Raw genomic sequence first — 21,048 nt, forward strand, 5'->3', positions numbered from 1 at the left:
CATCCTGTCCTAGATCACGGTTGCAACATTTGGTATTGGCCCTTTGAGGATGTAAGTTTTCTTTCCCTATAAAAGTCTTGCACTCTGGCTCATCCGGTGGGTTTCGTGGAGGGAATCCCCAATATTAGTAATGTTTTTTAGGATTTTCTATTTGGGCTGCTCAAACTCCCCATAGAGACCCTAAAAATCTGCTTGGATGGGAGCAGCTGTAACTGCCAGCATTTGGGGAGCTGAGCAGCAGAAGAGAACAGATGTTGATTCTTTATTTTTTTTATTTTATTTAATTTATTTTTTATTTTTTTAATGTTTATTTATTTTTGAGACAGAGACAGACAGAGCATGAACAGGGGAGGGGCAGAGAGAGAGGGAGACACAGAATCGGAAACAGGCTCCAGGCTCTGAGCTGCCAGCACAGAGCCCGACGCAGGGCTGAAACTCACGGACCGCGAGATCGTGACCTGGCTGAAGTTGGACGCTTAACCGACTGCACCACCCAGGCGTCCCAGATGTTGATTCTTTAATAGGAATGTTGCCACAAAAAAATGTGTTCAAAAGCCGAAAACTAAAAGTTATCATTTAGATAGATTTTATAATATCATTAGCACACACTGAAAAAAAAATTTTTTTTTATTTATCTTGAGAGAGAGAGAGAGAGACAGATCATAAGTTGGGGAGGGACAGAGAGAGGGGGAAACACAGAATCTGAAGCAGGCTCCAGGCTCCAAGCTGTCGGCACAGAGCCCGACGCGGGGCTCGAACTCACGAACCGTGAGATCACCATCTGGGCCAAAGTTGGACGCTCAACCGACTGAGCCACCCAGGCACCCCCACGTCGGCACACATTTTCAATTTTAAGGTGTTTATTTTATAAAAGTTTATACGGCAATACCTGAGACAGCACTTGAACAGGCACTTAATACTCACTAACAAGATTAAATACGATAACCTAGAAATACAAACAAAACTGGATCAGCCATCAAGTTTAGAGGGCGACGAATTTCCCAAAAGAAAGAAGATATTCAATGTAAGAGTACAGAACACTTCGGGCAGGGAATATCAAATCCACAGACTCATCACCCATGATAGAGTTAAATGTTCAGGAGAAACTTAGAACTCCTTTCGTGATCTCCAACAGGATAGTGCAGATTCTCAGGATAACTAAGAAAACATCACTGATATCCTTTCCATCCACAACCGGGAGGTCACCTCCCAGGCTTCATATATCACAATAATTATCATGTCTAGCGTGTGGGCTGCTGCTAATTCTTCTGTTTTAGCCAGGCTCACTGAAAAACTCTTATTAAAATTCCTGCTAAAAGGGCAACAACAGCAACAGCTAGAGCCATTCCACGGTAGAAAATCAGCTGCTTCACTGTCAAAACATCCCCAACGGTGGCCACCGCATACTGATTGTTTTCTTCTATCACCATTAGCTGCAGGGTCTGGCTCTCGGATCTGACGATAGCAGGTAAAATCACTTCATCGGTGACTTCTTTTTCCAACACAGGCAGATCTGATTGCAGAGAACAGCGGAGTATACACTTACGTAGGGGGTTCAGAAATAAAGGGATATTATGGGAAGTTGCACAAGAATGCATCGTCAACGATGCCGTCAGTTACCGGCTGGTACGTGTGAAGTTACATGAAGAGCGTTTCACAGGAGAACCCAGAGTGGATCTCCCCATTCTAATATAGGCAGAGACAAGGTTTATTATGCAAGAGAGCAGGCTCTCATAAACTAAGCAACTCTGGCCACACTAACCCGTTTCAGGCTCTCGAGGCAGAGCGAATGCACTAGACCATGTCCTCTGTTACCTGTTGGTGCAGGCGTGGCCTCTTTGATCCCTTTCACACCAGCTCGAACCTGTGCCTGAGAACAAGTGGCACGTAAGTGGACAAAGCGTACGTCAGGTTAGGCTAGTACTCGTGTTAAAACTTCATGCAAGCTATTGCTAAAGGTTTCCACCATCCAGCACGGTCCTTTTTGGGCCTGAAATGCCGGTGACAATACGATGTAACACTCAACAACCACTCTTCTCCCCAGTGCTCTGCTCACAATAATGTGAAAAGCTACCTGCTGCTCTAGTTGCAAATGTAACATTTTTTGCACTGTGCACGTCCGTGTTCCTAAGCACTGATATGAGGAATAAAGTCTAAAGGCAAACGGTGCTATCACATAAAGGATAGTTTATGGCCCAACTTAATACCCTGTACACTTTACTTCCTCCACGAATCACACTACGCTACGGAAGACATCATACATCACGATGAGGAGAGCCAAAGCCGTGAGAAACCTGGAGGGGGGACAAGAGGTAAGCAGTGACGCTTGGCGCACCTGACCTCATCCTCCCGGCTCCTCATCGGTGACACCGCCCCTAAGCCGGCCCCCCATCCGTCCCATCTCAAGCCTCGACAGAATAAACGGGGCTCACAGTTCAACACGGCGATGCCCACTGAGTCAAGAGCCTGTCCTCTCCATGCAGGCTATGGCTCTGCCCCACCTACTTCCCACCGATCACAGATGCTCAGCGTATGGAAAACACGGACCAAAAATGTCGGTAAAAAGAGGCCTAAAAACGCGTAACAACTCGGCGTAAGTAGGGGGAAAAGACGACTACTCTTCTAAGGACGGTTCTACGAAAACAGCAAAATATTTCCTAAGCTAACTCCTTGCTGTTGCTGTTGAGCCCTAGTTAGCGGATCCTGCACTGGCCCTACACTCAGAGGAACATGCGCTGAGATGGGATGTTCTTGGCCCCTGACTGTCACCTTAGACCCTTTTCACGGGTCAAAGGGAGTCACGCCGCCCGTGGCGTTCTCGGCACTCTGACCCGCGAAGAGTCCTTCGGTGCCGTTGCGACCAGGCAAGAGCCACGCTTCTCCGGGGACACGCTCTTACCTGCTCTGCAACTCTCTTCCAGTCTGTCCTCCAGACGAGCACCAGGTAGAAAAGGGCTTGAAAGAAGACACAGACTATCAATCCAGACCAGAGACCTAGGGGTGGAGGGTGAGAGTCACGGCTCAGAGGTCCTTCAGTTACGCTCCCGTCGTCATTAACGTGCTTCCCAGACTTCTGGATCTACACGATAAGCTGCGGTTAAAATAACTCCCCGAAACGGAGATAATTACGGGCCAGGATTAGACTCAGGCTCACCGTGGGTGGATCGGTGGCAAGCAACGGACCCACGAAGAGTGAAAACGGCACGAGCCCGTCCGCCGCTTCATACGTTGACTGTTTAACAAACATTTACCGGCTTTGTCTGTGCCGGGCGCTGCCTGAAGTGCTGTGTCTAACACAGAACCGAACAGGCTGACGGGATCAGTGCCCTCGTGGAGCTTCTGTGCTGCTGGGGGAGACACAGGGCAAACAAGGGAGCAAACGTGACGGCTGGCAGGGTGGTGAGGGCCGTGGGAGACGCTGGGCAGAGCGCTGGAGGGGTGGCCTGCGGCCCAGAGGCAGGGAGACGGGCAGGTGGCCGCGAGGGCGAGGAGCCCGCTGTGACAGTGACAGGACAGGCCCTGCAGGCGGAGGGAAGAGCAGGCCTGGCCCGGGGGAAACCGGCCCGCAAGTCCCAGGAGCAGGAAGGCCAGTTGGGAAGGAGCAGGGGAGCGAGGGAGTGGAGGGGAGAAGGTTAGGGAAGCAGGACGTGATGATGGGCGTCTGGGCCCGGAAAGACCAGGGTTTGATTCCAACCCTAATGGGAACCACTGAAGGGCTTAAGACTGGTGTGTGCATCTGTGGATGGGAGACCTGAGGTTTTCAGAAGCCCACTTTGGGTTTTTCTGTTTTTTATTGTTTATTTATTTAAAGAGAGAGAGAGAGAACCAGTGGGGGAGGGGGAGAGAGGGAGAGGGAGGGAGACAGAGAACCCCACATAGGCTCCCTGCTCAGCACAAAGCCAGATGCGGGGCTCAATCCCACGACGGTGAGATCATGATGGAGCTGATATCCAGAGCTGGAGGCTTTACTGACTGAGCCACCCAGGCAGCTTGCAGAAGCCCATTTTGAAAAAGATCTCTCCAACTGCTGTGTGGAAAAGCTTATTGAGGATATAAAGGGATCCATGAAAAAAAATGATAATGCCAACTATTTATGAGAAGAAACTATTTAAGCCACTGAAATAGCATTGGGTACCAAAGTAGATATTTCGTATCAATAATTTCACTATGAAGCAAGCTGCGGAGGGATGAGTTGGAACATGGTATAAACTGGGAGTTGGAAGACTAATTCATTCATTCCGTGTCTGTGGCCCCACACTAGGGAAAAGCACAGTGAGGCTGGTCCTCTGTAGACTCGTGCCGATTAAAACTTCCCTTCAGTTGAGAATTAGGTGGACGGGCAGTTTACACACTTTGATCAAGTGATTACATTCCTAGGAACCCGTCCTAAGGAAAGATTCAGAAACGTTAGTAACTCATACACCCACGATGCTCATCACAATCTTATTTATATAGAGAAGCAGTTTAAGTGTCCACTATCGGGAGCATTAAGGAAATGATGCAAGGAAATATTAGAGGTCCTAAAAACCACGTCTTTAACACAGAATAGGGGAAAATTACACATTCAGTAAAACCCTGCATTTGTGAAAAATAGAAAAAATACCGGAATAAAAAACAATTTTAAAATAGTGAAATAAAATACACTGAATGCCTCTGCCGTTATATCAAGGCAGTGTAACAAAAGGTAATTTAATTGTTTACACTTAATGTATTTTCCCAAAATTTCCATGCCGTTATAATTTAAAAGTATCTTGGGGACACTGGGTGGCTCAGTCAGTTAGGCATCTGACTTGACTTCAGCTCAGGTCATGATCTCATGGTTGTGAGACTGAGCCCCACGTTGGGCTCTGTGCTGAGTGTGGAGCCTGCCTGGGATTCTCTCTTCTCTCTCTCTTTCTCCTCTCTCTCTCCTTTTCCCTCTACACCTCCCCCTTGTGCACTCTAAAATAAATAAACAAAATCTTCAAAAGTTATTTAACAAACCTGAGAACCCACTATGTACAATTATCAAAAGCATATTAGTGAACAAAAAAAAAATGAGGGAAATCTGACATGTTGCTTACTCGAAAGGAGCTTAGAGTCTAATAAGAGCGCTTTTGTGTGTTTTGTTTTTTTTAAGTAAAGCTGAATCGTAAAGCCCCAGCAGCTTACTAAGGGCAGCGGCTCTTACGATTTGGTTGAACAGTATTTTCTCTGGTGATCAGGACAGTGCTTGGTAGCACTAGGAGAGAGTAATAAATATTTGGCAGTCGTGTGTCCCAAATAGAGAATGAAGCCCAGCCTAACGTTAATCAAATGCCCCACAGGCCCCCAGCCTGTACCTGTCATTAAAAACACAGATGACATTGAAAACAGTTCCTCCAAGTAACATTTCCAACAAGTAAGATAAACTAAGCACCTGTTTGTGTGGACACAGGGAGGCTCTTATGATAGCTAGAAGATGAAGATTTCGCAGAGAATAAAGAGCAGACTCAAAATTTTTACATAGTAAAAAAATGTACTGGTTGACTACAGAAAAAAAGGAGCTATCTGAATACATACTAAAGCATTCAGTCAATCCTCTAATTAGACTATTTTTTTTCTTAAGGAAAACAAAATTCAGGCCTGGTGGCTCAGTCGCGTAAGCATCCGATTCTCGATCTGGTTGGGATTCTCTCTCCCTCTCTCTCTGCCCCTCCCTGCTCATGCTCGCTCGTTCACTCTTAAAAAAATACACATTCAAGGGGCGCCTGGGTGGCGCAGTCGGTTAAGCGTCCGACTTCAGCCAGGTCACGATCTCGCGGTCCGTGAGTTCGAGCCCCGCGTCGGGCTCTGGGCTGATGGCTCAGAGCCTGGAGCCTGTTTCCGATTCTGTGTCTCCCTCTCTCTCTGCCCCTTCCCCGTTCATGCTCTGTCTCTCTCTGTCCCAAAAATAAATAAAAAACGTTGAAAAAAAAAATTTAAACTTGAAAATAAAAGTACTGGAGAAGAATATAGAAAAATGTTAAAATTGTATAAGTTCTTGCCACAATAATAAGGCAGGAAAAAGGAAATAAAATCCATTGAAATTAGAAAGGCGGGCAAGAATATACAACGGGGAAAAGAAAAGTCTCTTTTGGGGAGCACCTGGCTGGCTTAGTCAGTAGAGCATGCAACTCTTTATGTCAGGGCTGTGAGTTTGAGCCCCACATTTGGTGTAGACATTACTTGAAAATAAAATCTTAAACAGAAAACACTCTTTTAATAAATGGTGTTGGGAAAACTAGACAGCTACATGAAAATGAATGAAACTAGACCACTTTCTTATACCGTTCACAAAAATAAACTTAAAATGGCTTAAAGGCCTAAATGTGAGACCCACACCATAAATCTCCCAATAGAAAACATAAGCAGTAATCTCTTAGACATATTTATGGATATCTCTCCTCAGGCAAGGAAAACAAAAGCAAAAACCATTGGGACTCGACCAAAAGAAAAAGCTTTATTAACACAGCCAAAGAGCCCATCAAAAACCACAAAGGCAATCTACCAAATGGGAAAAAATATTTGCAAATGATGTATCTGGTAAAGGGGTAATACCAAAAAAATATAAAGAACTTCTGTAACTCAACACCAGGAAAAAAAAAAACCTGGTTAAAAAATGATCAGAGAACCTGAATAGACATTTTTCTAAAGAAGGCATACAGATGGCCAACAGACACATGAAAAGGTCACTAATCACCAGGAAAATGCAAACCAAAACCATGAGACATCACCAGTCAAAACGGCTAGAAAAAAAAACAGTAAAAAAAAAAAAAAAAAAGGCAAGAAATAAAGTGTTGGTGAGCCTGTAGAGAAAAGGGAACGTCATGCACTGCTGGTGGGAATGCAAATCTGTGCAGCCACTCAGGGAAACAGTACGAAGGTTCCTCCAAAAAGTAAACACAGAATTATCCTATGATCCAACAATCTCACTTCCGGGTATTTACCCAAAGAAAACGAAAACACTAATTTAAAAAGATATATGCACCCCTATGTTTATTGCAGCATTATCTGTAACGGCGAAGATAATGGAGGCAACCCAGTGTCCATCAATAGATGGATGGATAAAGAACATGTGATATATATACACACAATGCAATATTATTCAGCCATTAAAAAGAATGAAATCTTGCCATTTGCAACAGCATAGATAGAGCTAGAGAGCACAATGCTAAGCAAAATAAGTCAGATTAAGACAAATATAGGATCTCACTCACATGTGGAACTTAAGATATGAAACAAGTGAGCAAAGAAAAAAGAAAAAGAAATAAACTAAGGAATAGATTCTTAACTATAGAGAACAAGTTGATGGTTACCAAGGGGAGGTGAGTTAGAGGGATGGGGGAAATAGGTGATGGTGATTAAAGAGTACACTTACCACAATGAAAAAGATAAAAGTTAAAAATTAGAAAAGGAGTAAAATTATTTAATTATGACTTGATTCAATACATAGAAAATCTTTAAAAATCCACACATAGGGGCACCTGGGTGGCTCAGTCAGTTGTGACTTTGGCTCGGGTCATGATCTCACAGTTTGTGGGTTTGAGCCCCGCATCCAGCTCTGTGCTGACAGCTCAGAGCCTGGAGGCTGCTTCAGATTCTGTGTCTCCCTCTCTATCTCTCTCTCTCTGCCCCTCCCTGGCTTGTGCGCTCTCTCTCTCTCTCTCTCAAAAATAAATAACTTAGAAACATCTTTTTTAATTCACACACACAAAAATACTACAGCTAATAAATTCAGTAAACTTACACAGTCAACACACAAAATTAGTTGTGGTTTAAAATACCATCAATGAACAATCTGAAAAGGAAATTAAGAAAATAGTTCTAGGGGCGCCTGGGTTGCTCAGTCAGCTGAGCGTCTGACTCTTGATTTCAGCTCAGGTCATGATCCCAAGGGTCATGGGATGGAGCCCTGCTTTCGTGCTCCACACAGTGCCTGCTTAAGATTCTCATTCTCTCTCTCTCTCCTTCTGCCTCTATCCCCCACTTGTGCTCTCTCTAAAATATCAATAAAAAAATTATATTCACAATAGCATCCAAAAGAATAAAATATCTAGGAATAAATTTAACCAAGGAAGCAAAAACATTGAAAACTACAAAACGTTGCTGTAAGAAATTAAAGACCTAAATAAATGGAAATCCTGTGTTCATGGACTGGAGGACTTAAGATTGCAATATTCTTTCCAAAGCAGTCTGTAGATTCAATGCAATCCTGATAAAAATTCTAATGGCTTTTTTGCAAGAAATGGAAAACCTGACCCTCAAATTCATATGGAATATTCCAAGGGTCCCCAAACAGCCAAAACAAAATTAAAAAAAGAACAAGGTTGCAAGGCTTACACTTCCTGATTTCAAAACAGTAAGTTTTGTAGTAAACACAGCTATAGTAATCCAGAAGAGAGTGGTGTTGGTTTAGACAGAGAGATCAGTGGAGGAGAACAGAGAGTCCAGAAATAAACTCCTACATCTGTGGCCAAATAATTTTCGACAAGTGTGCCAAGATCATTCAGTGGGGAAAGAACAGTTTTTCAGTAAGTGGTGTTCACTTCATCTAGGTAATTCATCATGTCTCGGGTCTGAAGCTAACACATTACTACCTTCGGGCAAGCCAGTTCTGGCGAGTCCGTCAAGGCTCAGATGTCCCCTCCAACCAGCGAGGGAACTCACGGGTGCTCACAGGACCCAGTTCTTCTCGCCTGCGGTACTGAATCCAAATGGAATTCCCGTGTAATTACTTAATCTTGGTCTCATCCTGAGGACACAGATCATGTCTACTCTTTTCAAGGCTACCTTTCCAGGGTTTTGGTACAGAGAAGGCAGAGGAGTAACTATTTTGAGAGAAAACAATTCCACAGGGGCTACTTATCAGTCAACTATTTTTTTTTTTAAGTTTATTTATTTTCGAGAGCGAGAGAGAGCTAGAAAGCATGAAGGGCAGAGAGAGAGAATCTCAGGCAGGTTCCACACCACCAACGTGGAGTCCGATGTGGGGCTCGAACTCACGAACTGTGAGATCACGACCTGAGCCGAAATCAAGAGTGGGATGTTGAACCGCCTGAGCCACCCAGGGGCCCCTTAAGTCAGCTAATTTATATCTCAAGCAGCTTATCTTAATATGACAAATGAGATTTGAGGTTAATCACTGAGGAATCAAAAACATACCTATTATCCCAAGTTTTGCGGCAAACATCAGAGATACTCCAATGGGAAAACCAAACACATAATAACCGATGGCGTTCATGATAGCACCGATCTTTTGTTTTCCTGTACCTCGCAGGATTCCACCACAGGTGCCCTAAAGAGAGGAATACCAAAACCACCATTATAGCCGTTTACCTACCCTCGTGTCAGGTTCGTGAGAAATATTACATTAATACATCCCAGGTTTGGATGTGATCACACAGTTCTACCTCAAAACAAGAACTGCACGTTACGTAAGAGATAAAAACGTTTTGCTTCTAAAGTTACGTTAACGACAAAAAGCTATAGCGGCTTTCATCAGAAACCCACAGGTAATGTTATTCCAATCTTTGCTTAAAAATATTTTGTAAGTGTATGATTAAAAAAAAAAAAGTTTAAGGTTCACTGATGGAAATCTCAGCAGAAACTAGTCTGATATCATGGCTACAAAACAGGAATGGGACCATGGGCTTCAAAAATGCCCAGAGTCAGAGCGGTGGCAACCATCTTGCTCTCTTCCACACTGTTCTTACCACAGCTCGTATTCAATCGGGTATCACACCTTCAGACTGGTAACGATAAAACGGAAGAAACTCCTCGGGGGAAAAAGAAAGATGGCAAACGGACCTAGAAATCAAGTCATGAGGGCTAACTGCTGAAATTGGGAAGACGACTCAAGGCATGATCCCAGGGTACAGCAGAAGGGTCTTCAAACTCCTACAAACCCACAGAAGATCAGCCTAGAGAAAGACTTTCTCGTGGCCAGAGTCAACTCGAAGGTGGCCTGGCCTGCCATGGACAATACAGTAGATACGGGCCTGCTCACGTGGCTAAGAGTCACACAGGGCATTCAGGCCCCAGATAAAGAGGAGGCTGGATAGCTCTGGTCTCTTCTACCTTGAGATGTTATGCTCTAGCGTCACCCATCTTTCCCACAAGCGGTGAAGAATGCTTGCGGCAAGGGGCGCCTGGGTGGCTCAGTCGGTTAAGCGTCTGACTGGGTTCAGGTCATGATCTCACGGTTCGTGAGTTCGAGCCCCGCGCCGGGCTCTGTGCTGACGGCTCGGAGCCGGCTTCGGATTCTGTGTCTTCCTCTCTCTCTATCCCTCCCTGACTAGTGCTCTGTCTCTGTCTCTCAAAAATAATAAATGTTGGGGCGCCTGGGTGGCGCAGTCGGTTAAGCGTCCGACTTTGGCCAGGTCACGATCTCGCGGTCCGTGAGTTCGAGCCCCGCGTCGGGCTCTGGGCTGATGGCTCAGAGCCTGGAGCCTGTTTCCGATTCTGTGTCTCCCTCTCTCTCTGCCCCTCCCCCATTCATGCTCTGTCTCTCTCTGTCCCAAAAATAAAAAAAAAAAAAAGTTGAAAAAAAAAATAATAATAAATGTTAAAAAAAAAAAAAAGAACGCTTGTGGCAAGAACTCTCTCTTCTCAAGGATGAAATCGCATATTTAATGCAAAACTAGAAACGCAAAACAAATCTTGCTATGCATATTAGGTGGGGGTAAAATCACTCCAGATACTCACTGCAAGGGCATCAAATAGATGAAAGGGAGCAAAAATAGGCATCACTTGGCTCACAAGGTAAATAATATCTCTGTGGGAGGAAAAGAAAGTGGTCAGTGACCCCAAAATTACATTTAAGTGGAGTATATTAATTACTACTGATCTGACAAACCTAACTAACGGATCAGTGATTCAGTGAAAACACAACTTTTCTATTTGACAAAACGAGTACCCAATAAAACCTCACTAAATTTTCTTAGTTAGAATCGAGGGTAAGAGGGGCATGGCCTAGGCTGCCACTATAGAGGATAGTTCTTTTTTTTTTTTTTTTTTTTTTAATGTTTATTTATTTTTCAAGGAAAGAGAGACAGGGCGTGAGCAGGGGAGGGGCAGAGAAAGAGGGAGGCACAGAATCCGAATCAGGCTCCAGCCTCCGAGCCGTCAGCACAGAGCCCGACGTGGGGCTCGAACCCCACAAACCGCGAGATCATGACCTGAACCCAAGTCGGTCGCTTAACCGACTGAGCCACCCAGGCTCCCCTAGAGGATAATTCTTAAAGTTTTGCTTAGGAGTATAAAAACATGCAGGTTGGAAAAAAAATGTTTCAGCCTATGGCTGATAATCTTCCTCTGTGAATGGGACACTTCCTCAAAGATGGAGGTGAAGGCCAGTGTTCACACAGGAAACACTTGCCCCCTCAGGGATCCTCTGAACTCTGAATATGGTAGAAGGTCCATCTGGGGAGGGATGACAGTGGGGATACTGGGACTCTGGAGAGAAGACACAGCAGAGCTGGAGGGATCTGAAGACCCGCACGACGGGGGCGCCTGGGGGGCTGAGTTGGCTAAGCATCCGATTTTGGCTCAGGTCAGGATCTCAGAGCTTGAGTTCCAGCCCTGCGTCGGGCTCTGTGCTGACAGTTCTGAGCCTGGAGCTCCTGATTTTGTGTCTCTCTCTCTCTCTCTCTCTCTCTCTCTCTCTCTCTGCCCCTTCCCTGCTCATGCTCTGTCTCTCAAAAGTAAATACACATTTAAAAAACAAAAACAGGGGCGCCTGGGTGGCGCAGTCGGTTAAGCGTCCGACTTCAGCCAGGTCACGATCTCGCGGTCCGGGAGTTCGAGCCCCGCGTCGGGCTCTGGGCTGACGGCTCAGAGCCTGGAGCCTGCTTCCGATTCTGTGTCTCCCTCTCTCTCTGCCCCTCCCCCGTTCACGCTCTCTCTCTGTCCCAAAAATAAATAAAAACGTTGAGAAAAAAAAATTAAAAAAAAAAACAAAAACAAAAACAAAAACAGAGAGAGCCAATGTGGTTGGAATACATGAAACAGGCTATCGTACTCTCCCCAAAGGAAGTTTTCTGCTTCCCTACCATTCGCCTTAAAGGGGAAGGTTGCTGGTCAACAGGTGCCACCAACAGAGACAAAGCCTGCAGTCAGCCCTCTCACCAGAGGAGAGACCTCTCTGGAATAGATCCATAGGACTGTGAAGTTGCCTCATGGTACACTATCCCTACTAATCAAAATGGTCTTTCATTCAAATACAGACATTAACCCAGTGTTCACCGGACTCGGACGAAAATCAACAGCCCGCACACAAAAAGGACAGACCCAAATGAGCATGCAGAACAGGTGACACAAAAGCCACCACCGAATCCATGGAACAAGGAGTAAATGGGGGAAAAAAAATGAAACGAAAAAATATGAACACTACAGGAAAACATTCTGTTTGAAGACTGAATAATGAGATAGACATGGCAACATACTAAATTTCAATTTGAAAGATAAAGTTGAAGAAATGACCCCAAGCACAGAGGAGGAGAGAAGAGACAAGCCAGATTCACCCAGAAGTTCTACCATTTATATAAATATCCCAGAGCTAAAGAAAAATCCAGTGCTTCGGACTGAGAGTCTACACAGTGCCACACCAAATAAAAGAAAAAATATTCACCTATGCCTAAGCATGTGCAAAGACACAAATAACATCTGGAAGATTTCCAGGAAAAAAAAAACACTACCCTACGATATGGATTAAGAGTCAGATCAGGGGGCGTCTGGGTGGCTCAGTCAGTTAAGTGTCCGACTTCGGCTCAGCTTGTGATCTCGCGATCTGGGGGTTCGAGCCCCATGTCGGGCTCTGTGCTGACAGCTCAGAGCCCGGAGCCTGCTTCGGATTCTGTGTCTCCCTCTCTCTCTGACCCTTCCCAGCTCATGCTCTGTCTCTCTCTCTCTCTCTCTCAAAAATAAAAACATCTAAAAAATTAGAAAAAAAAAAAAAAAGTCAGATTAGTATGCAAAGTCTATATCCAGGTGACATGATGGAAGCTGATGGAGGAGGAAGCTCCAAGAATCAATCCTTTTACCAAAACAATGATTGAACTGGCCAGAAATGTCAAAATCAACCATTTTCACAACTCTGGAGTCGAGTTGAAAACTTGAAGCACGCAGTGCTTCATGAAGAATGAGCCTAGTAAGTATCCATGAATTTTGGGGTTTCAGAGACTAGCTACCGCTTCCTGTCCCCTGGTCCCATGGCAGGCAGGTGTAGGGACGGCTGCCTGCATTCCTGGTGTGGCTAGTTGGTGGCATGTTGGACAATAAGGATCTCGTGCTCCAAAAGTCAGAGCTGTGGGTTTTGATCTCCTTGGCGGTTCACTACGGGCCCAGCACAGAGGCCGCTTCCCACGCCAGTGCCTGTCAGATAACTGAGAGAGCCAGAACTTTTTAAAAATGTTCTTTTCTTATTGGATCAAGGCATTTGAGGAAATCTGCCAGGCCACTGGTTCACCGAGGAGACAACAGACACCACACATGACGAGCAACATAGTCTTTGTAAAACAAAAACAAACAAACAAAAAAAGTGGTTTGGAAAAATCACTAAGCAACCGGGACAACTGCAGAACAATGCCTGAGGAGGGAGGAGAAGCTGATCTCCAGAGGTGTTGCGTTACAATATTCAGAATGTCATTCCAACACAAAATTACAAAGCATACAAAGAAGGCATGGCCCATTCACGGGAAAAAGAGAAAATTGCCAGAAACCGGCAAATACGGTCAGAATCCATTTTTTTCGGCTTTCTTTTTTTTTTTTTTTTTTTTTTTTTAACGTTTATTTTTGAGACAGAGACAGAGCATGAACGGGGGAGGGGCAGAGAGAGAGAGAGGGAGACACAGAATCGGAAGCAGGCTCCAGGCTCCGAGCCATCAGCCCAGAGCCGACGGGGGGCTCGAACTCACGCGAGATCACTCGAGATCTCGCGAGATCGTGAACTCACGGACCGCGAGATCGTGACCTGAGCTGAAGTCGGATGCGCAACCGACTGAGCCACCCAGGCGCCCCAACGGATTTCTAGACATTAACCGACGGCTTGCGGTGACCTGGGGAGTGCTTCCTCAAGAGAAGCTGCCGAGTCTTGGTAATAACAGCGACGTCTGTGGTGTTGCCACTGACCTGAGTACCATCCCCGGCTCCCAGCTCTGCGGTAACCTTGATAAGGAACGGTCCCTATTTCCAGGACTGGAGGAGGAAGAAGGAGCGGAAACTTTTCAAAGCTTCATTCCCAAGGAATAGCCATTCTTTTGCACAGAGACCACCTGTCAGGTTGTTCCTCAAAAGACTCCCCTTGAAACGCTGTCTTTATTTCTCCGGACTCAAACCCGGCCAGTGCTCCAGCTGGTCTCTGAGAGATGTCTGCAGGCAAATGTTTTAGGTGCTTCTGCCTGAAGCACTGGATAAGAGTTGGCACAAACAAGACTAACCGACAAGCTCGGCAGGAAAGGCTGGGCAATGAGACATCCGTAGGGGCTTCAAAGCTCTGACACGTCCCTGGGAATCTAAAAGGCCACACGCAGGCACATGACTGGGTATGTGCTCAAGAAAGACCGGACGGGGCCTAAGCTCTCACCTCTGGCTGAACTTGAGGCTCCGCACAGGCAGGAAATGAGGGCGAAGGCCAAGCTGTAAACTGCCTGGCCGAGTGCTGAAGGCTGCCCTGATATACGCACAGAGAGCCCCTCCGCAGAGCGGGAGGTAAGTGGGATGCATGTAGCTAAGGAAATTTGGTCCAGCAATTAGCCGATCACCAAGCTAATGCAACAGAGACTTTCGTGGCCACACCGGACAAAAAATACAGACTTCACCAAATCAGTTCGTAAAAGCCACTAAGCCAGCAAGCGGCAACAAAAAACCCTGGGGGGTGGGGGCGGTTCTGATTTCCAGAATTGCCACATTATGATGTAAAAAATGTCCAGTTTTCAACCAAAAATATGAGTCATGTAAAGAAACAAGAATGTATGGCACCTGTACGGAGGGAGCAAAGCAATTAATAAGACTAATCTCTGAGGGTGCCCAGACTTTGGAGCAAGAAAAATCCTTAAATCAGCTACTTAAAAAAATTTTCTTAATGTTTATTTTTGAGAGAGAGAGAAAGAGAGAGAGAGAGAGAGAGCGCAAGTCGGGGAGGGGCAGAGAGAGAGGGAGGGAGACACAGAATCGGAAGCAGGCTCCAGGCTCTGAGCTGTCAGCACAGAGCCCGACAAGGGGCTCCAGCTCCTGAACCGTGAGATCGTGACCTGAGCTGAAATCAAGAGTCGGACGCTCAACCGACTGAGCCACCCAGGTGCCCCTCAACTGAGTTTCTTTATGAAAGTAATCTGAGGCAAACAGTGCAAATCACTGAAACCTTTTCATAAAAAGGATCTGGTTTATTCAAAAGACACTTCATTGTATCTAAATAACTATGCAAACACAGAGTTACAGAAAATGCAATAAAATTCAACCTAAGACTGAGTCAGTGGTTTCTATAAATTCTGCCCTTTTGATTCAGGCATCATGCTGTCAGCGTGCTCTGGACTGGGACGTGCCTTTCTGGGGACGAGGACATGCCATGTGCTTTTTCTAGGTATTTCTGAGCAGAACCAGCATTGAGCACAAGAGAAATGCCACCGGGGTTCGATAAATGAGCGAATTGGGTACTGGAGGAACGGGGACAGTGCCCATGGGCTTCCTTCGTCCAATTTCATTCAAATGTAGTACCGGGGTTCTCATTGCTGGCTGCCCTACTTCCCGTGAAGCAAAATACTCACCTCTTAGAACCAGAAAAGTACAGTGAAAAAAGAAAGCATGAAACGGAAAACATCCTTCTAGAAGATGGGTACATACTTGTCACTGGTAAATACATAGGCAATCACATCCTTCATCGCTGAGAGTACAATGCCCACTACGAGAGCGCAGACACCTGGAAAATACAGAAGCAGCAGCGGGAAGTCACAGTTCTCCCAAGTAATAAATCCAGTCTCAGGAGAGACTGGCGTCAATGATTTCAGAAATGTCCCAATTACAAGTGTTTATTACTGTCTCTTGAAACCAGCAAGGAAGTCCTGATTCTGACTCCTTTGTCGAAGGCACATTCATAGAAAAAGATGCTCGGTGAGATGTCTATACAGTCAGAATCTTCTCTAACTGCTCGGATTCCGAACCATTAAAACTGCTCGAAGAGGCAGTGGTCCAGGGATATGGAGACTCACTCACACAGGCTTTGGTCAGGAAACAAGCCTGCGTGTGATAACAACCTGAAGACTTTTCAGTCTTACCAAGTGTACCATTTCATTGGTACCCGGTAACGGAAAATCACCATGAGAAGTTTCATTTTGCTGAGTGACCTGAAAAGGGCTTCAAGAATATTCTAGCGGAGGCCATATATATAAATCCATTCCCCAGAGAAACTCCGAAACGTGTACCGTAACCTATCAGACAAAAACCGGTATGGACGCCAGAGAGCGGACCTGCTTCAACTCACCCGCACACAGGAGAACGGTGATGCTGGAGTCCCGAGCCTGCTCGGCATTCCCTGCCCCCAGAGCATTGCCCACTCGGACACTGGCCGCCACACCAAAGCCAAGGGGCACCTGAGAACCAACAATCACAGATCGTAAGAAGTCAGAGGGCCTGCAAGAATGCTAGTGCCCTAGGGTCCAACCACGTGAGAACCCTACACAGAGACAATCATCCGTGTTCTCGAACTGGTTCTATTACAGCTGAGCTGTGTGACCACGATCCAATCGCTCAGTCCAGCTCACACCCAACCTCTTCGTTCCTAAACAAGGATAGTGGCTGCCCTGACTGCTACCTGTATCCCATCCATCAGGGCAGAACCTCGTAATGCAGTGGGATTTCAGGGCAAAGCACCTCCTTCACTGGCCAGACACGTACCATCGAGACTTAATTCAATCTAGCTGCATTCCACGAGGTAAGATTTAATGCATTATAAATACAGAGATAATTTGTAAGTTAAATGAACCACACGGAAAAGCACTTAGCTCAAAGCCTGGCAGAGTGTAAGAACCTGATGAACGCTGAGGAAATCTGACTCCATTAACTCCACTGTGTCCAACAGTCCATACTTCTAATTATCCAGGACACTGAAATGTGTCTCCAAAATCTCATTTTTCATCATTCGTTATGGAAATCCGAAGCTATAAGCTTCCTTGCTCTTACACAGACCATTAGTCAATCTCTGAAGCCGTGCTCTCGACCTCCTGTCATTATCCTGTAATAAATACAGTCCTGCTCTCAGGAGCTGTTCGGATAACATGGGTTGTATAGAAAACTCTGGTTTTCGCTGTCCTGTCTGCCGACAATTTACACACCAGCTTTAACTTCTCATTCCTACCAGAAACAGCATCCTCCCGACCACCTCTAACTTATTACTGTTTTGAGAACTAGCCTGAGTTGGTAAAAATACATATTTGGTTAAGAACTTGAGAAACCACGGACTGACTCTGTAAAACGTTATAAGACTTGCATGCCCAGAGTATATACCTAATTGTCTTCTGGTTCAAGATGGACAACTAGCTCACAGGCTTAACTCTCTTCCCTCCCAAACACCATTAAAATATCAGTCAAGATGCTGCACAGAAAAGAAGTTCATTCACACATCACTGAGAAGACGAGAGCAGACTGGCTTCTGGAAGAGGGGAAGTGACGTCATCACCCCGGGGAAGAACCACAGGAAACCACAGTCCAGAATATAGACAGGCGGAGGCCACATCCTGCTAGCTGTTCTCAGTGCAGCGTCAGGAGGCTGGGGGCTTCAGGTCCATCAGCGAGGCGGTGGTGAGCGGTACTCGGGGAGATCAGATCCACTACGAACAGCACAGCCAGACCCCATCGCCTACCTGGTCCTCCCTCTCAGCCCCACCGCACACAGAAAGACTAGGCTAAAGGTAGAAAAGCAAAGTGGGAGAGCTCCCTGCATGGTGTGAGCACCTCAGAACCAAGCCCTTCTTGTAGTGTCCTGGGGACAGGTGGGACATGGGAGGGGAGGTCAGACTGCCTGCTCCCTGCTCCTTGCCCACAAACCCTAAAATGAAGATGCCACATGACAGAGATACCTTTGGACTCGGCTCCCTACTGGTCCTTCCCATTCAGGGGAGAGGTCTGTTAGAGAAACATCCCCAAATAACAAGATCAGAAAAGCCACGCCAGTCATTTATTTTACCAATCAACGTATTCGCTCTTTCTTAAATGTAGTCACTCTTTCGTAAGTACAAAGGGACTAATAAACATCACCAGATCTTTGAGGAAAACCAAAGAACATATCTGCAAAAGAGACCAAGATAAATAAAAGACCAAATGACTTCAGAGGAAACAAATGAGGTGACTCAGAGAACAGAAGAGAATGTTTGAAGGTTCCACTTCGTATCCAAAGATATTTAAAAGATAGCACAGCAGAAAAGAAAAAAAAAAAAAAAAAGAACAGGTTTCCATGAAGAAGGGACTGTAAGAGAAAAAGAAGGGGTTCTTGGAAACTAAAAACCAAACAAAAAAATTTAATTCCAAAAAGACAAAGAGATTTTCTTTTTATTTTGGAGAGCGTGCAAGCAGGGGAGAGGGGCAGAGAGAGAATCTTAAGCAGATTCCATGCTCAGCATGGAGCCCAAGACGGGGGTGGGGGTGGGGGGGCTCAATCCCACAACCCTGGGATATGACCTGAGCCGAAATCAAGGGTTGGATGCTCAACCGTCTGAGCCCCTCTGGCGCCACGTTTCTTAGTGGATGAAGAAAAACCAAGTTCAATACTGGAGATCAACCTCCACCCAATAGGCAATTAAAAAGAGAGAACAGAAAAAAGGTACAGAAAGGGAGAAAGAGTAACGGTTTTAAAACTTCTCAGAGTTGAGGAAAGCAAAAGCCTTTGTTCTGAGAGGGTATAACCAAGTGCTAATGAGCAGGGTAAGCAAAGAAGTACCTTCAGAGCAATCCACACTTGAAAAATTTCACCACTACATGGACAAAGAAATAAATGCTGAAACTTTCGAAGACAAAACCCACGTTGTCACAAAGGAACAAGAACCAGATTAAGATCAAATTTCACATTAGTAACTCAATGCCAGATGAACATAGAGTAAGGCTTTAAAAATTCTGAGGAAAGATGGTTTTGAAGCTAGAATTCTATACTCAAATTACTGAACAGGTGTACGGGAAAAATAAAGGCTCTTTCGTATGTGCATGGCTCACAGCTTACCTTCCATATAGTCTTAGGAGAAAGTTCTTCGACTATTTAACCCAAATAGTTTTTAAAGGAAATGTAATAGGGGCGCCTGGGTGGCGCAGTCGGTTGAGCGTCCGACTTCAGCCGGGTCACGATCTCGCGGTCCGGGAGTTCGAGCCCCGCGTCGGGCTCTGGGCTGATGGCTCGGAGCCTGGAGCCTGTTTCCGATTCTGTGTCTCCCTCTCTCTCTGCCCCTCCCCCGTTCATGCTCTGTCTCTCTCTGTCCCCAAAATAAATAAACGTTGAAAAAAAAAAATTGAAAAAAAAAAAGGAAATGTAATAAAGTGGAAAAAAAAATGAGATCAAACGAACTGTAGACTTCGTTCACGAAGCCCGTTTAAGACAGCAAACTTAACTGATAAATGCTATGCGTGTTCTGACTGTTCCACCAACCAGCTGTTCCCCCACCTTTCTCCCTCTCCTCAGGCCTCCCCCTTCCCTGAGACACAATATTAAAATTAGGCCAAGAAATAACCCTACGATGGCCTCTACGTGTTCAAGGGAAAGGACGTCTTACGTCTCTCACTTGACACCGAAAGCTAGAAACGACTGAGCTTAGCGAGGAAGGCATCTCAGAAACGAAGACAGGCTGAAAGCTCGGCCTCTTGCACCAGTTGGCCAAGTTGTGAAGGCAAAGGGAAAGTTCTCGAAGGAAAGGAAAAGTGCTAGTCCAGTGAAGCCTTATTGCTGATGTGGAGAAAGGATCAGTGGTCTGGACAGAAGGTCAAACCGGCCCCAACGTTCCCTGAAGTCAAAGCCTAATCCAGAGCAAGGCTGATTCTTTTCAATTCTGTAAAGGTTGAGAGAGGTGAGGAAGTGCGGAAGGAAAGTCTGAAGCTAGCAGGGGTTGGTTTGGGAGGTTTAAGGAAAGAAATCATCGCCGTAACGTAAATGTGAGAGGTGAAATGTCAAGTGTTGATGCAGAAGATCGAGCTAAGATAACTCATGAAGGTGGCCGCACTCAACAGCAGCTTTTCAACGCACACAAAACAGCCTTATGTTGGAAGATGCCACCTAGGACTTTCATAGCTGGAGATAAATCAATGTCTGCCTTCAGAGCTTCAAAGGACTGGCTGACTCTCGTTAGGGGCTAATGAAGCTGGTGGCTTTAAGTCAAAGCCAATGCTCACTTAGCATTCTGAAAATCCTGGGACCCTGAAGAATTGTGCTAAATCTACTCGGCCTGTGCTTTACCTATCAATGGAACAAGAAAGCCTAGATGACAGCGCAATTATTGTTAACACGGTTTACTGAATATTTAAACCCCACTGTTGAGACCTGCTGCTCAGAAAAAGATTCTTTTCCAAAACACCAGTGCTCATTGACAATGCACCTGGTCACCCAAGAGCTCTTACGGAGATGTACAATGAGATAAATGCTGTTTTCGGGCCTGCCAACACAACATCCATTTTGCAGTCCGTGGACCAAACTTTAACTTTCAAGTCTTAACTATTTAAGAGCTACGTGTCGTTAAGACTATACTTGCCAGAGACAGTGATGTGGGTAAAGTGAACTGAAAACCTGGAAAGGATTCAACATTCTAGATGCTATTGAGAACATCCATCATTCAGGAGAAGAGATCAAAATATCAACACGGGCAGGAGTCTGGAAGAAGTTGATTCCAACCTTCATGGATGACTTTGAGGGGTTCAAGACCTCAGTGAAGGAAGTAACCACAGATGTGGTGGAAACAGCGAGAGAACTGGAATTAGAGGTGGAGCCTGAACACGTGACTAAATGGTTGCAACCTCATGACAAACCTTGAATGGATAAGAGTTTTCTTATGAATGAACAAAGGAAGTGGTTTCTTTTTTTTTTTT

The 21,048-nt window shown here is 45.5% G+C and overlaps 1 protein-coding gene across 6 annotated transcripts in view; it reads right to left on the bottom strand.

The window, feature by feature from the left end:
- Positions 1 to 826: 826 nt before the first annotated feature.
- The window catches only part of LOC125152096 (multidrug and toxin extrusion protein 2-like), a 59,683-nt gene continuing 39,461 nt past the window's right edge, over positions 827 to 21,048 (bottom strand). For 2 of the 6 annotated variants that reach the window (XM_047833833.1, XM_047833829.1), the window contains exons 11-17: positions 16,475 to 16,583; positions 15,838 to 15,913; positions 10,705 to 10,774; positions 9,163 to 9,295; positions 2,900 to 2,994; positions 1,816 to 1,870; positions 827 to 1,513 (exon numbers count right to left, since the gene is read on the bottom strand). In XM_047833833.1, the coding sequence (XP_047689789.1) occupies positions 1,284 to 1,513; positions 1,816 to 1,870; positions 2,900 to 2,994; positions 9,163 to 9,295; positions 10,705 to 10,774; positions 15,838 to 15,913; positions 16,475 to 16,583 (768 nt within the window). In that variant the 3' untranslated portion in view covers positions 827 to 1,283. The other 4 variants (XM_047833831.1, XM_047833830.1, XM_047833832.1 and 1 more) reach the window with 4 other exon arrangements.

This window comes from Prionailurus viverrinus, chromosome E1, assembly GCF_022837055.1.
Source record: "Prionailurus viverrinus isolate Anna chromosome E1, UM_Priviv_1.0, whole genome shotgun sequence".
NCBI lineage: Eukaryota > Metazoa > Chordata > Mammalia > Carnivora > Felidae > Prionailurus > Prionailurus viverrinus.